This window comes from Vulpes vulpes, chromosome 13, assembly GCF_048418805.1.
Source record: "Vulpes vulpes isolate BD-2025 chromosome 13, VulVul3, whole genome shotgun sequence".
NCBI lineage: Eukaryota > Metazoa > Chordata > Mammalia > Carnivora > Canidae > Vulpes > Vulpes vulpes.
The window spans coordinates 74,160,527-74,174,042 of record NC_132792.1 but is presented as its reverse complement, the minus strand read 5'-3'; the positions used below and the strand labels follow the sequence as shown (position 1 = coordinate 74,174,042).

At 43.5% G+C, this 13,516-nt stretch overlaps 1 protein-coding gene across 1 annotated transcript in view; it reads right to left on the bottom strand.

Annotated features, from left to right (window-relative positions):
• OPRK1 (opioid receptor kappa 1) overlaps positions 1-13,208 on the bottom strand; it is a 31,013-nt gene extending 17,805 nt beyond the window's left edge. The window contains exons 1-2 of the mRNA XM_026011396.2: positions 13,126-13,208; positions 12,501-12,797 (exon numbers count right to left, since the gene is read on the bottom strand). Of these exons, the coding sequence (XP_025867181.1) occupies positions 12,501-12,757 (257 nt within the window). The 5' untranslated portion in view covers positions 12,758-12,797; positions 13,126-13,208. The remainder of the gene's footprint in view (positions 1-12,500; positions 12,798-13,125) is intronic.
• Between the last annotated feature and the right edge of the window lie 308 nt (positions 13,209-13,516).

Sequence of the window (13,516 nt, the reverse complement as noted above, 5' to 3'; positions counted from 1 at the left end):
TTGAACTTAGAAAGAATTCAAACCTGTCATCAAATCTCAGAATAACAGAGATAAGCTCCTATAACAGAAATGTCTACAAATTACACTAATTTTACTATACTAATTGGAGCAAAAGTTCTTACTCCCAGAGAAATAAGCTCTTCCCAGACCATTCATGTAGGAGCCTACCACTGTCACCATCGCTCAGGGCCAGAGACACCTACCAGAGCCCTAGAGACATACATACCTGTGCCTTCCTGCCATGGAGACCCCTGGATCTGCCAGCATCTCTATGTCACAGCATCACTCTCATTTTGAGATGGTTCATGTTAATGATGACAATCTTAGTAACCGTTTATTTCAAACACTCCCTCTGTCAGACTCCGATGTACATCCCACATATTTATCCCATTCAGTCTCCATTGCAACTTCATCTGGTAGGTATCCGTATTCCTTTTCTACAGAAGTCACCACTGAGAATCACTGGACTTATGTGCATTTCTCAGAGTGATACGGTTATAAAAGCATTACAAGACTCAAACTTGGGTGCTGGGTGCCACTTTCCGCATTCTTAAACCCTCCCAGCACTCTATAATTTACAAAGGCCAGTGCTTTGATCTCCATGTATTTTATCTGATTCTCACGACAACTGCTCCTCATGTTTAGCCAGGAGATTTATGTCTTCTACCTAATATTAGTGAAGTGAGTTAGACTCAAGTGAGTAAAGTGATGTTTCTAGTGCTGGCAAAGGCTCAGTGGGACCATCTGGAAGGGGTGGCAGGGCAAGGCCTCTCTCCTAGGGTTTTGGAAGACACATACTTATAAACCTACCACACCAAAATGGAGAACCAACAGGTATAATTCAAAGTAGTGAATAAACTATGAGTACAACAAATATTTACTGACAGTCTTTTATATACTACAGTGGACTCTCACAGTGGACCTGTGAGAGTGTGATAATAAGACCCTCACCCTCAAACTGTCTGGTTGAGCACTCTGGTATTGTTAGCATTTAATCAAACTGAGATAGTAGCTAGTCTTTTCAGTCAAATGTCCCCGAGGGAAAAAAGTAAGCTTTCTTACTATGATAAGATATGAAATTATTTTCCACTTCATCCACCCTGCCTTACAAAAATTTTTAAGTATTTCAAGTAAAATGGCACCATCTGGGTGGGAAGTTTTGGCTCATATGGAGGTGGGCTGGCAGCAAGTGGTTGCACTTTTTAGCGTACACACCACAGGAGCATATGGCACTAAAAGAGCAAAGTCTGTAGGCTGTCCTTGCTACACTTGTCAATGTTATACGCCTGCAAATGATGGTAAGGTGTACCAGACAGGATGCAGGGAGCAGGCCAGGAGGAGGCCTCGAGTGCTGAGTCATGAGGAAGGTCATCACTCGGCAACATGCTCCCCATCACACATTAGCACAAGATGTTCCTACTGTATTTCTCTTTACAGAGAATTGAGGGGTGGCTTCTAGATTGGCAGTCATACATGAACAAGGTTGTCTGCTGAGCTGTCAGGAACCAACGTCACCAGGCAGGGTTCCTGGGAGAGCCTGGCACTTGCCACAAGAAAAATGAGGCACCAGCAGGAGGAACATTGACCTTGTGACACAGCAGTCTCACATCTTCTTGTCCTTCCCATGTGCCTGCTGTGCTCAGACACTGTGCAGTGGAAGAGCTCATTCTTGAATTATTAGCATCCCCTGCTCCTGAAGTGCATTGCCTGAGTGCTTTTTTATTTTAAATTTAAATGATATTTCTTTAATCAGGAACTCCTTTTTAGCTTTATGATAGCATAATAAATCCATAATCTTGATAGGTAATCACCATATATCTTTAATTACAAACATGTTTTCCATTTTATTGAATCGCTGTTTTTAGCTCTCATTTGCAATTGTCCCCCATGCTGACAATACACACACCCTCCCTTCTCTCTGGTTATATTCAAGCTTCTTCCCCTGTCTTCATCATTCATTATTTCAACACATTTTTAAGTGTCTGTCCCATACACAGCAATATCCTGGGCATTGAGGATGACTGAAAAACTCAATATATGGACCATGCCCCTGCGAGATTTCCAACTGACTGGCTCAATTACAACTTGAACCAGAGGAAAAGACAGAAGGGAAGGATCAGCAGTGAAGAGATTGGACACATTTTAAAGAAGACAAAACCCGGACAGGATCTTGCACTGTGAGGAGGACTTGGATTGAGAGGCTTTCATGGCGACAGTAATGAGAGCCTGGCTGGGATGGGGAAAAGTGTGTCAGGCCCCACAGAAGACCTTGAATACCAACAGGCAAAACCATTTTAAGCATCCATTGAGGGATTAGTCTGTACAGATTCTGTTTTAGGAACTTTATCTGGCAGAGTTGTCATGATGATTAAATGAGACAGTCCCACAAAGTACTCAGCACACGAACTGGTACTTGATGACAGCTCACTGGATGCCAGCCCTCAGACTCACTATTGCTGCTGCCAGTATCATTGCTGTTGTTACTACCTGCCACTGTCCTAATAACCTAGCCTGTATGACAGCCCCATAAGATACCACTGCCCCCACTTATTCTGAAGAATAAGCAGTCTTAGAGATGATTCTCAGGGGTTCTCAGAGTCCATAGCTAATCAGCAAGGAAATTCAGGATTGTCATTCCAAAGTTTCTTAAGGAAGGAAGAATTTTACTAGAGAAATAATGTGATTCTGTGAATTATTCCGGCAGCTGAAGACTGAAAAACATTCTGATAAGTGTGGTTAAGTATGCGCCATGAGGGTAAAAAACATTGAATATGAGGCAAGGGGGTATGAATCAAAGAATACTAATGTAAAACACTAGCATGCTGCCGTCAAGGGACAAATGCTGTCACGTACATTATAATGTTACAGTTTTTCACAAACTGTGCCCATTGTTTGGGTGAGGAGCCAGAGTAAAGAGGAATTAAATGGCTTGCCTGAGACCACAAATTAGTGAGACATGAGGGAGTAAAACATGTAGCCATTAAACGACAGCTCCAAAAGAAGGAAAAAACAAACACCCTAGTGGTCATTCTTCTGAAATGACCCCTTTAGTACAGCAAATACCTACAGGCCAACAAAATGCACCTGAGGAATCGCTGTTTGGTCTGGTGAAAAAACTAGTGTGACCAAAAACTCCTGGCCCACAGGAAGCTGGCCGCTCACTGTCTCACAGCACTACAGGTGCACTCAGGTCTGAAGACCCTCAACACACCAAGTTCAATGGAAGGAAATTTTTGTGATACCTAGGAAAATGCAGTTCTTTTAAACCAACAGTGGAAGACTAGCACTAACGAGAGACATGCTTTGACACTCTTTTCTCTGTGTTGCCAACAAGCATGATTTATTCATTTCCCTGGGCATGTTTTCCAGATACAAAGATTTGGATTTCATGTTTTAAATGATCAGAAATGATGTTTTAAATGATGGCTTTACTGATGTGAATTTTCAGAAGAATTTATTTGAAAACATAATGAGTTTGCTTCATTAATTCTCCAGATAACTTTCAGTTCATTTCGATAAAATTAATTTGCTATATCTTTTTGGACTACTTACTATTGAAACATTGGTTCCTTACTAAGGGGCAATGTTATTAATTAATTTTAATAATAATAACAAGGGGCTTATTAATTTTCAAGGGAAGGAAAGGAAATTCAGTCATTGTTTTTCCAGTGATCTGACTCTGCAATTGAATATATTCACTATATTCACATTCATTTTGTGAATCCATAGATTCACACAGCTGTCAAGCCCCTTTAGTTCCCCAGAAATACTCTTCCATATGCAAAGGGCAAAGGTAGAAAGAACAGAAGGACAGAATGTGTCCCTGAGTTCCATGACTGTCACAACCTCAGAGACCACACTGGCAGTGATGTACAGTCAGAATGGTGGACATGCATTGTGTTGCATGGGAGGCAGGCTGTCCATGCAGGGTGGTTGGAGAATGCAATAGCTGGTGCCCAGGACCTCCTTTTCCTCTGTAGGCATGGCCCTGACACCCAGAATGAATATTCTAGTGTATGCAGGTATGCACACAGGGTGAGAGTTTATCATGCCTGATAACACCCAAGAGAAAACTACAAATCTCACGTGATTGACTTGTAGTTTCTCAGCCTACAGCTATCTAGATACTTAGAAGTGCACAGATATCTTAAATGATTTTTCCAATTTTATACAGAAAACTGACCAAACTAAGGGAAGCCACAGAATGCTGGCAGAGAGGAGGTAAGATTAAAGATTACCCTTCCATGCTGTCAGAAGGAGATGGCCCCTTCACTGGGCAGAAGGTAACTCTGTAAGCACAGAGAGTTTAGTTGTCTTGTGAAGTTAATACTCAGCAGGAGATCAGAAAAGTGTTCCCCTTGTAGTAGAGGATCTCTAAATGCTCACAATACTAACCATTGTGAATCTGAAGGCTTCCTTCCCCGCCTTTAGACCAATTCCTTTTGGATCTCTCAATTCATCACATATTCATCACGTGCTGTCTGTTTTTCTTGTCTTTCACCTGAATTCTGACCTATGGGGCCAGGGAAGGGGTAAGTGTTTAAACACACACACACAAGCCTTTTATAGCATCACCCCCACTTCTAAAATATATTCTCTTACATGAGTTTTCCTTATCTTAGACATAAGCCAGCATCCTCTCCAAAGAAAGAAACAAACAAAAATGTGCTGATTTTCTATAGAGGAATAAATCTTCTGTTAAATAGTTTTGAGCCTATATTACTTTCAGCACTGAAACCTTAGAAGAAAGACTGTCCTGCAGCCATACAATTTTAGGTTTTGGCACTAAAAGCAGAGCCCCCCAGGACAACGATAATTGAGTACGTCAAGAAGTTAATCTGGAGTGAGGAAAGTGCCAACTGCACAGCTCACACAAAGATACTGCTGCTCAAGAGATACAGCTGAATGATTAATGGAGAGGAGCAATCATCTCCCAGCCAGAAATAAATCCCTTCTAAAACTAACTCTAAGACAGGCACCAGGAAAGACTGTAAAGTCTCATAAAGTCAACAGAATCAAAGAAGTGATTTTGAAGACTACAATTTTGCCTGGAGTCTGTTAAAGGTTTGGAAATCTATATCTGATGACCAAATAGGGTTTATTTCTCTATAATTCTTTCTTTTTCTGATTTTTTGAGAGGAGGAGAGGTGTAGCTGGTTAGTCTCTGGTCTCTGAAACAGATCACAAGGATTCGGATTTCAGCAGCATCACATGTTCCACAGGGAAGAAAATTCCATTTTGCGAATCCATATCACCAGTTGCAATGAAACCAATTCTCCCTTTTAATGAGCTTGTCAAATAATAAAATTACTCGGAGAAATGCAAGATAGGCATTTTTGAAAATCATTTCTGGAGGGATCTTTACTAGGCTTACTTTAAAAGAAATGTTCAACATTTATTCCCAAGAGAGGACTCAGGATAAATGAGAACGTATTTGTTGATCAAAGTCTGAGGTAAGATGGATGTCAGATAGGGAGCAGCACAAGGTTAATTATACCACTATGCCTCTGCCTTTTCTTCAATGCCTCTCTAGGTGTAGTCTGGTGATATTATCCAAGATAGGCTACAGTGACATTTGAGAGAATATGGAATATGTGTGTACATACAACTGCCGTGATTGCAATGAGAATCTCCCCAAGAAACGGACACCCTGGATGGAAAAGAGGCAGGCACTGCAGCAGACACTCTGTTTGGGTCACCTCATTTCTCCCCACCTCCTCAATTCAGTGATAGCCACACAGTTTTCTGAGACTGGTACAACTTCAACCAGGGGACTCAGACTGACTCAGGGGTGACCAGAGTCTATATATCCTATGTAAGCTAAGATGGTCTCAGCAGAGTGGGACATCTGTCAGTGGCTTGGAGAAGAAATATTCTGCCTCCCAATTTTTGAGCAAGAAAACATATAGCCTTATAGAAAACAACCTGTGTGCCCAGTAACCTTGGGTAGGTTGACTGCCTTTGAAGAAGAAATTTGAGTTCAGGAAATGGAACCATTTCCAGAGTATTTTTGTGGCTCTGTTTATTTTTTTGTAAGTCCCTGATAAAGTCGCCACTTTTAGGAAATTTCAACACTGCCCTCTGAACTAGAGGGAAGCAAAAGTCTACTCTCAGGGCAAGGGTCGCAAAAGATTGACCCCCTAGAGGTCTTTATTGTGGTAGCAATGAATTAATGAAAGCTAATGAGAAAAGAAAAATGCAAAACTTAAAAGATTGAAGGGGGGAGGAGGGCGGGTGTTGGAGGGGAATGGGTGACGGGCACTGAGGTGGACACTTGACGGGATGAGCACTGGGTGTTTTTCTGTATGTTGGTAAATTGAACACCAATAAAAATTAATTTAAAAAAATAAATAAATAAAAGATTGAGGGCCAAGAAATTTTGATTCCTGCTATTTTTGTCCTAATAATTTTTCATTTATACTTACATTTAACTTAAAAAGAAGCATACATTTATAAGAGTATAGTTTTTCTTCAAATTAAACAAAAGAGAACATATATACATACTTATTACGAAAATTGAAGCTTGAGGAGAATGTTTTCTTAAGGGGAACAGAAGGGGGATAGGAAGTGTTTAGGGCTGAATTATGTCCCTCAGATACATGTGTTCAAGTCCTAACCCCTCAGTACCTCAGAATGTGACTGTATTTGAAGATAGAGCCTTTAAAGAGGTAAAGGGAGATAAAATCTAGGTAAAATGGGGTCGTGAGGGTGAGCCCTAATCCAATATGACTGGTGTCTGTATCAAAGGAGGAGATTAGGGCACAGACATACACAGAAGGAAGGCCATGTAAGGACACACGGAGAAAACAGCCATCGACAAGCCAAGGAGAGAGGTCTCAGAAGAAACCAACCCTGCCAACACCTTGATCGCAGACTTCTAGCCTCCCTGTGAGAAAGTAAGTTCTGTCGTTTAAACCAACAAGTCTGTGGCCCTTTGTGATAGCAGTCCTAGCGTGCTAATATAGAGGAGAACAGAGGCTTCCCTGAGAAAGAAGTTCTACCTGGGGCCAGCGGCCTGGCCTGCCTCTCCTGATGCCTGACCCCCAGGTTTCAGACTTGCTCAGCCAGCTCCATGGTTGCAACCCAATTCCTTGCAACAAATCTTTTCACATGTGCATCTCCTCTGGTTCTTCTGTTCTGATTGAATCCTGACTAATACAGAGAATATGCAAAGTGAGGAGAGAAGATCTGAAAAGGCTCTGGAAGATATGACCAATTAAGAAACCCGAGAGGAAGAGGCATCAGTGCTGCAGACAAGAGAAACCCCGAAGATGTGGTAGGAAGTCAAGGAGGGTGCTACCAGAGGAAGCAAGGGGCATATGATTGGTGGAGCGTACCAAATCTCCACAGAAATCAAGGGACAGTCAGCCTAAAACGAGCAGCTGAAACATGATGCTCTGGCTTTGGTAAAGGAGCATCAGGGAGGGAACCCAAGTGCACAGCCTGAGGAACAGAAGATGAGAAATTAAAGAAGCAGGATTATCCCCCCAAGAAGCTTACCTACAGGTAAGGAGGATGAAAAGACATTGGCCAAGGGAACTCAGAAAGATGGAAGGGTGATGGATAATGATGACTTGTAAGACGACAGATGCTGGACTATATCCAGATGCTTATGGGACAAAAGCAGTGGTGAGGTTGCAGATAGCACAGACGGGGGATAACTAACACAGCAGAGACCTCAGGAGAGCAGGAGGGGATGAGATTCACCTCTCAGGAACAGGGATTTGCCCTGGATACAAAGAAGGAAAGATCTCTGCAGAGACTGTGGTATGAGGGAGGGTGGCTGCCAACGCACATATGTAGGAAGAACACTCCCAGCAGCTAGACTCTAGTGTCACAGGGAGCTACCATGATGAGACACGGTCAAGAAGATGACATAAGAATTAGCACCCATTACATTAATTTGGATTTTGTTTGTTGTTTTGGTTTTGGTTTGGTTTGTTGGGAATGGGAAAAGGAATTGGCTCTTTCTGGAAACAGGAGAGAGACAGAAAAACTAGGCAGACTTGGGGTCAGATACACTTGAAGGCAGTGACTTTGCCCTGACAAAGATAAAACGGATTTTATTCACCAGCATTCAGTTCACTGGGTATAGGAACAAGGAATATAAGGCACTGGCTTGATCCAGGGTCAAGGTTCAGTAGAAGACAGCCACAGAGGACAAGAAGTCACGGCAGCTGAGTGTATTGTCAAGAGAGGCTGTGGCGATGGTTTGTGGTTTCCAGGCAAGGTAAGAAAAAAGAAAGAAAGTCTGGGAGAAAATAAAGGGCTGCCCGGCAAGAAATTATCCACAGGTTTGCAGAAGTGGTATAGTGAACAGCAAACTGACGCACAGGCTCCGTGTCATTTGGGCTCCACAATCAGCATGTGTGACCTTAGTCAGTTTATTTAATCTTACTTTGCCTTCATTTCATCATCTGTCAAATAGGGATGATAATACACCTATGGTTGGGAAGAGTAAATAAAATGATTTCCATGAAGTAGGTAGCTTTACTGGCCTGGCACATATTTAGTGTCCCTAAACTTTTAGTCATGTCTGCTACGGGAGGAAATAGCCATATGCATGGAAGTTGTGGGAGAATGGAAGTTTAAGATGTCATGTCATGGGTGAGACTGCCTGGAGAGATCGGAGATGTGAATGTGGATGGGCATCATAGCATTCCCCGCAGGTGACCTACACGGGAAGAGGTGGAGAGAACACAGGGTTAGGATTTTAAGTGTTGCACCTAGGGGCACAGCCAAGGTGTCAGTAGAAGCCAAAGACAGGGATCTATGGCTGAGGTAAGAACCTCCCACCCCAGGACCATAAACCCCAAAGCCTGGTGAGAAGGGAGGCCGAGTGCTTAGTTATAAGGTTTTCACAATGAAAAGTTCCTATGCCCTAATATTAGGCAGTTATGGTAGTTGGTACATACAAAATGATGAAAACCCTTGAAATGTTAAATATATTCAGAGGATACTGGGCAGCATTTCAGGCATCCAAGAAGGGAAAGCTATTTGTAAGACAGGTCTAAAAATAGTCACAGCTTTTTCCACAACCCTAGCTTTCTCCTTGGGTCCGAGCAGGCCATCTCGGACCTACATCTGCCCCAACATCCAAGCATCTAAACCCCATCTCTACAATGATGTCCTAAATGACTGAACCATGGCCCTTTTCAATGAACAGTGTTTTAAAATAGTGTCCTCAAAAGTGATCCTCCATCTTTTTAAGCAATGTTGCTCAGCCCTCAACCTCAATTATAAAAGTTGCATTTGTTTTTTTGTTTTGTTTTGTTTTGTTTTTAATTAATTTTTATTGGTGTTCAATTTGCCAACATACAGAAAAACACCCAGTGCTCATCCCGTCAAGTGTCCACCTCAGTGCCCGTCACCCATTCCCCTCCAACACCCGCCCTCCTCCCCTTCCACCACCCCTAGTTCGTTTCCCCGAGTTAGGAGTCTTTATGTTCTGTCTCCCTTCCTGATATTTCCCAACATTTCTTTTCCCTTCCTTTATATTCCCTTTCACTATTATTCATATTCCCCAAATGAATGAGAACATACACTGTTTGTCCTTCTCCGATTGACTTATTTCACTCAGCATAATACCCTCCAGTTCCATCCACGTTGAAGCAAATGGTGGGTATTTGTCGTTTCTAATTGCTGAGTAATATTCTATTGTATACAGAGACCACATCTTCTTTATCCATTCATCCTCAAAGAGTTAAAAATAGACCTGCCCTACGACCCAGCAATTGCACTGTTGGGGATTTACCCCAAAGATTCAGATGCAATGAAACGTCGGGACACCTGCACCCCGATGTTTCTATCAGCAATGGCCACAATAGCCAAACTGTGGAAGGAGCCTCGGTGTCCATCGAAAGATGAATGGATAAAAGTTGCATTTGAATTCCGTATTCCAGTCCTGCTCCCAATTCTGGTGTGCAGACAATAGCCACCTCTCTCAAGTCTTCAGTTCCTTCTTCTTCTGAGCAAAATAAACCCACTTCTACTAACCTTCCTTTTGAGGCTTTATTTTTCAACTCTTTGGGCATCTCTCAGTCTTAACCAATACCAAATACTCCTTAATCCTCATGGCTGTAGATATAAGGAAACAAATGTTTCAGTACATTGGCATTCCAGGATGATTCCTCACTTTTCATACTTCATTTCCAACCAGTTGGGAGTGAAGTGGGAGGATGAATGATGTTACCTGAACTAGCTAACTTTTTTTGTATTTTTAGCTGAATTTATCTTTTAATAAATTTTGGTCCTGGATATCTTTTGGATGCACACACACACACACACACACACAAGCACATATATAAAATTATATATTGCATATGTTATATAAATATATGAACAATTGATGAGTACTATATTACTATTTATAATGGTGATTATTCATTATATATAATTACATATAATTGTTATATATATTTATATTTCATTTCTATTTCTTCATATTCATATTCGCCATTAAAAGTCCTAGTTAATCTATAATTCTGTTTTTGGGCAGCCTGAGTGGCTCAGCAGTTTAGTGCGCTTTCAGCCCAGGGCCTGATCCTGGAGACCTGGGATCGAGTCCCACGTCAGGCTCCCTGCATGGAGCCTGCTTCTCCCTCTGCCTGTGTCTCTGCCTCTCTCTCTCTCTCTCTCTCTTTCTCACTCTCTGTCTCTCATGAATAAATAAATTGAATATTTAAAAAATATATTAAAAATATATATATAATTCTGTTTTCATTCTGACATTTCTACTGTTCCCCATGGAGTTGTCTTTGCACATATTTTAGGATTCTTCATTCCTTTTTATCCTACTTTGTAGGGCTATATAAACAGTTGTTAAACAACTAAGAAGCTCTTCTCAAACTCAAAACTTCAGGTGCTCTTTCAAATAACAATGAGATGTATTCATTTTACTCATGCACTTAAATATGATATAAGTAGGAACAGAGTTGTTTCTTTTCTTAGCATCTTCTTTTTGTGTAGCAGTGTTTTATTACAAACTCACAGCCTCTGAACCAAAGATCTCCTAAAACTTTTAATTATAATTGAGAACACAGCTGTTTTCTTTTCTTTTGGTTGCTATAATCTTCTCTCTAATGGAGAGCAGCCCTGAAATTGCTAAAGACTTTGGAAAGCAATGTGCTTTTAAAATACTTCCTCCCTCTGTGGCCTTTACTTGTCACAGATAGGATGCCTATAAAATGCAATACACAATCATGGAAACCAAGGCTACCAAGCTACAAATGCTAATTGTAGATGAAATGAGCTTTATAATGTGTATTTGGAAGCTTAAATGATGGGTTTTAGTTCCGGAGTACAGATGAAGATAAAATTCTCAAACCTGGATAGACAGATGAATGGGCATTTTTTATTATGATGATTTCCCAAGACTCACGCTATAGATAATGTTCTTAAGGTTTACAATAAATAAAGAACTAAACTAAAGCTAGAATTTTTTTTGAAGATGTAGTTTTTATTCATCACTTCAATGTCCTTGAAATGAGTGACTTGTGTCCCTTATTTCACAGGAACTCTTCAAAGGAATGTAAACTCCTTATTCACTCTCAAAAGTGTATTTCCAAAGCATTAACTCTCCCAGAAAGTGAAATATTTATATCAAAGGGTATCAAAAGCAAGCAAAGTTGAGATTTTTTTTTTTTTTTTTTTTTTTTTTTTTTTTTTGTTGTTGAAAGAGGCCAAAATAAAAAATCACTTCACCTACCAGAAAATTAGCAGATATGGGTGGGTATTTGGAGGTTTATAACAGAAGTTGACTTCAATGTAATTCCACCAAAGAGCAATAAAATAGAATCATCAGTTTCTCTCCATGGAAAATAAGAAGCAAAGCAATTTTTGAAAACCTCCACAATCCACACTTTAGAGGATAAATATTAGATGGCTTATTTTTTAAAAATCACTGAAATTCTAAGTAAATGAGATAACATCTCAGTACTAAAATGGCTCATGGATGGATACTAACAACCCTAAGGATATATCGGCTTTTGCTTATAAACCGTAACACCAATCTGATGAGTCACAGGAAATTCTGAATTATCTCCAGTGCATTCAATGGGCTTGAATTTTACCTTAAAAAATATTTGCAAAGGACAGAACAAGGTGCTCCGAACCAGCGCGGGCAACCAGGCAAAAAGTCCAGGCAAATGAACTAGTTTCCTTTCCAGAAGACGCTGACCTTGCTCCACACCCTAATATTTTCCATAACCATAGTTTTCAGTAAGGGTTTTGGGGCGGGGGGTGGGGGGGCGGGAAGGGATGGGAGGGTCATTCAAAGCCTCAAAACTCCCCTGGCTGTTCTGTTCGCCCCCGTGCGAACCTCAGAGTCCCGCACCCAAAACTCTTCCAGGAATCCTTTACTCGGAAGAGGCCGCCCTCTGAGGCTCTCCAGGTCCTGCACCGCCACCTGGCTGGGGCCCCAACCGCGCGCCCTGGCGCCAGGCCGGACCTTCCCCCCACCCCCGACCCCCGCCACTGCGGCGCCGGGACCCTGCACTCACCGGATGATCACGAACATGACCAGGGAGTTGCCCACCAAGCCCACGACGAACACCACGGAGTAGACAGCCGTGATGATGACGGGGATGGCGGGAGAGAGGTGCGCGGACTCCAGCTGCGCGCCCTCGGGGCCGCCGCTGCGGTTGCCTTCGGTCTCGGCCCAGCCCGGCAGCCAGCCGCTGCCGTTGGGGAGCAGGCAGGTGCTCGCGGAGCAGGTGGGGCCCGGCTCCCCGCGGAAGATCTGGACCGGGGACTCCATGGTCCGGCGGCTGCAGGTGCAGGGCGAGCAGAGGCACAACCTGCGGGGCCGCGGGAGCGAGAGAAGCTGGACCCGGGGAGGCAAACTTTGCGCACAGGGGCCAGCGCCGGGGGCGCGCGGACCAGCCTGATGCCCACCCGGGCGCACGTCCCCGGGGGCGGGAAATGCGGGCGCCTGGCGCTACCCGCTCGACTAGCACAGCGGCTCCTGCAATCCCCTCCAACCCCTTCCTAGGTACGACCCCCCACCCCACCCCCGTGAAACCGTCCCCAGACTGCTGCTCTGAGCCCCCAGAGACAAAGAGCTCTCGAGCAAGGAGCCGTCGCTCCCCAGGTCTGCTCCTAGAAAGTCGAAAGCCCAAAGCCCACCTCCGGCTCCCGGAGACCCGCGCAGTGGCCTCAGCCCTGCAGTCGCGGCGCGCCCGCAGCTCCGCGCCCTGGACGAGGCCCCTTCCCAGCCCAGCCCCGGCCCGCGGCTCAGCCGGGCGTGCGCTGCAAGGACTCAGCGGGCGGGAGCTCCCGGGCGCCCCGCCCCTGCCCGGGCCGCGCCCCCAGCCGAGGCTCACCCACCACCAACTCCCCAGAGCCTCAACCAGCCTCTCCTGGGTGGCCCTAAGAGCAGCAGCTGTGCGGGTTAGCTTTAGCCCTAAGGGTGTGCCTCCTCAGTGCGATTACGCATCTGGATCATTCATAGTAAGTCTAGAGCTACTGTGGGCATCGTTCTCAAGACATGTCTTCTTTCAAGGGAGGAGAAATTCTG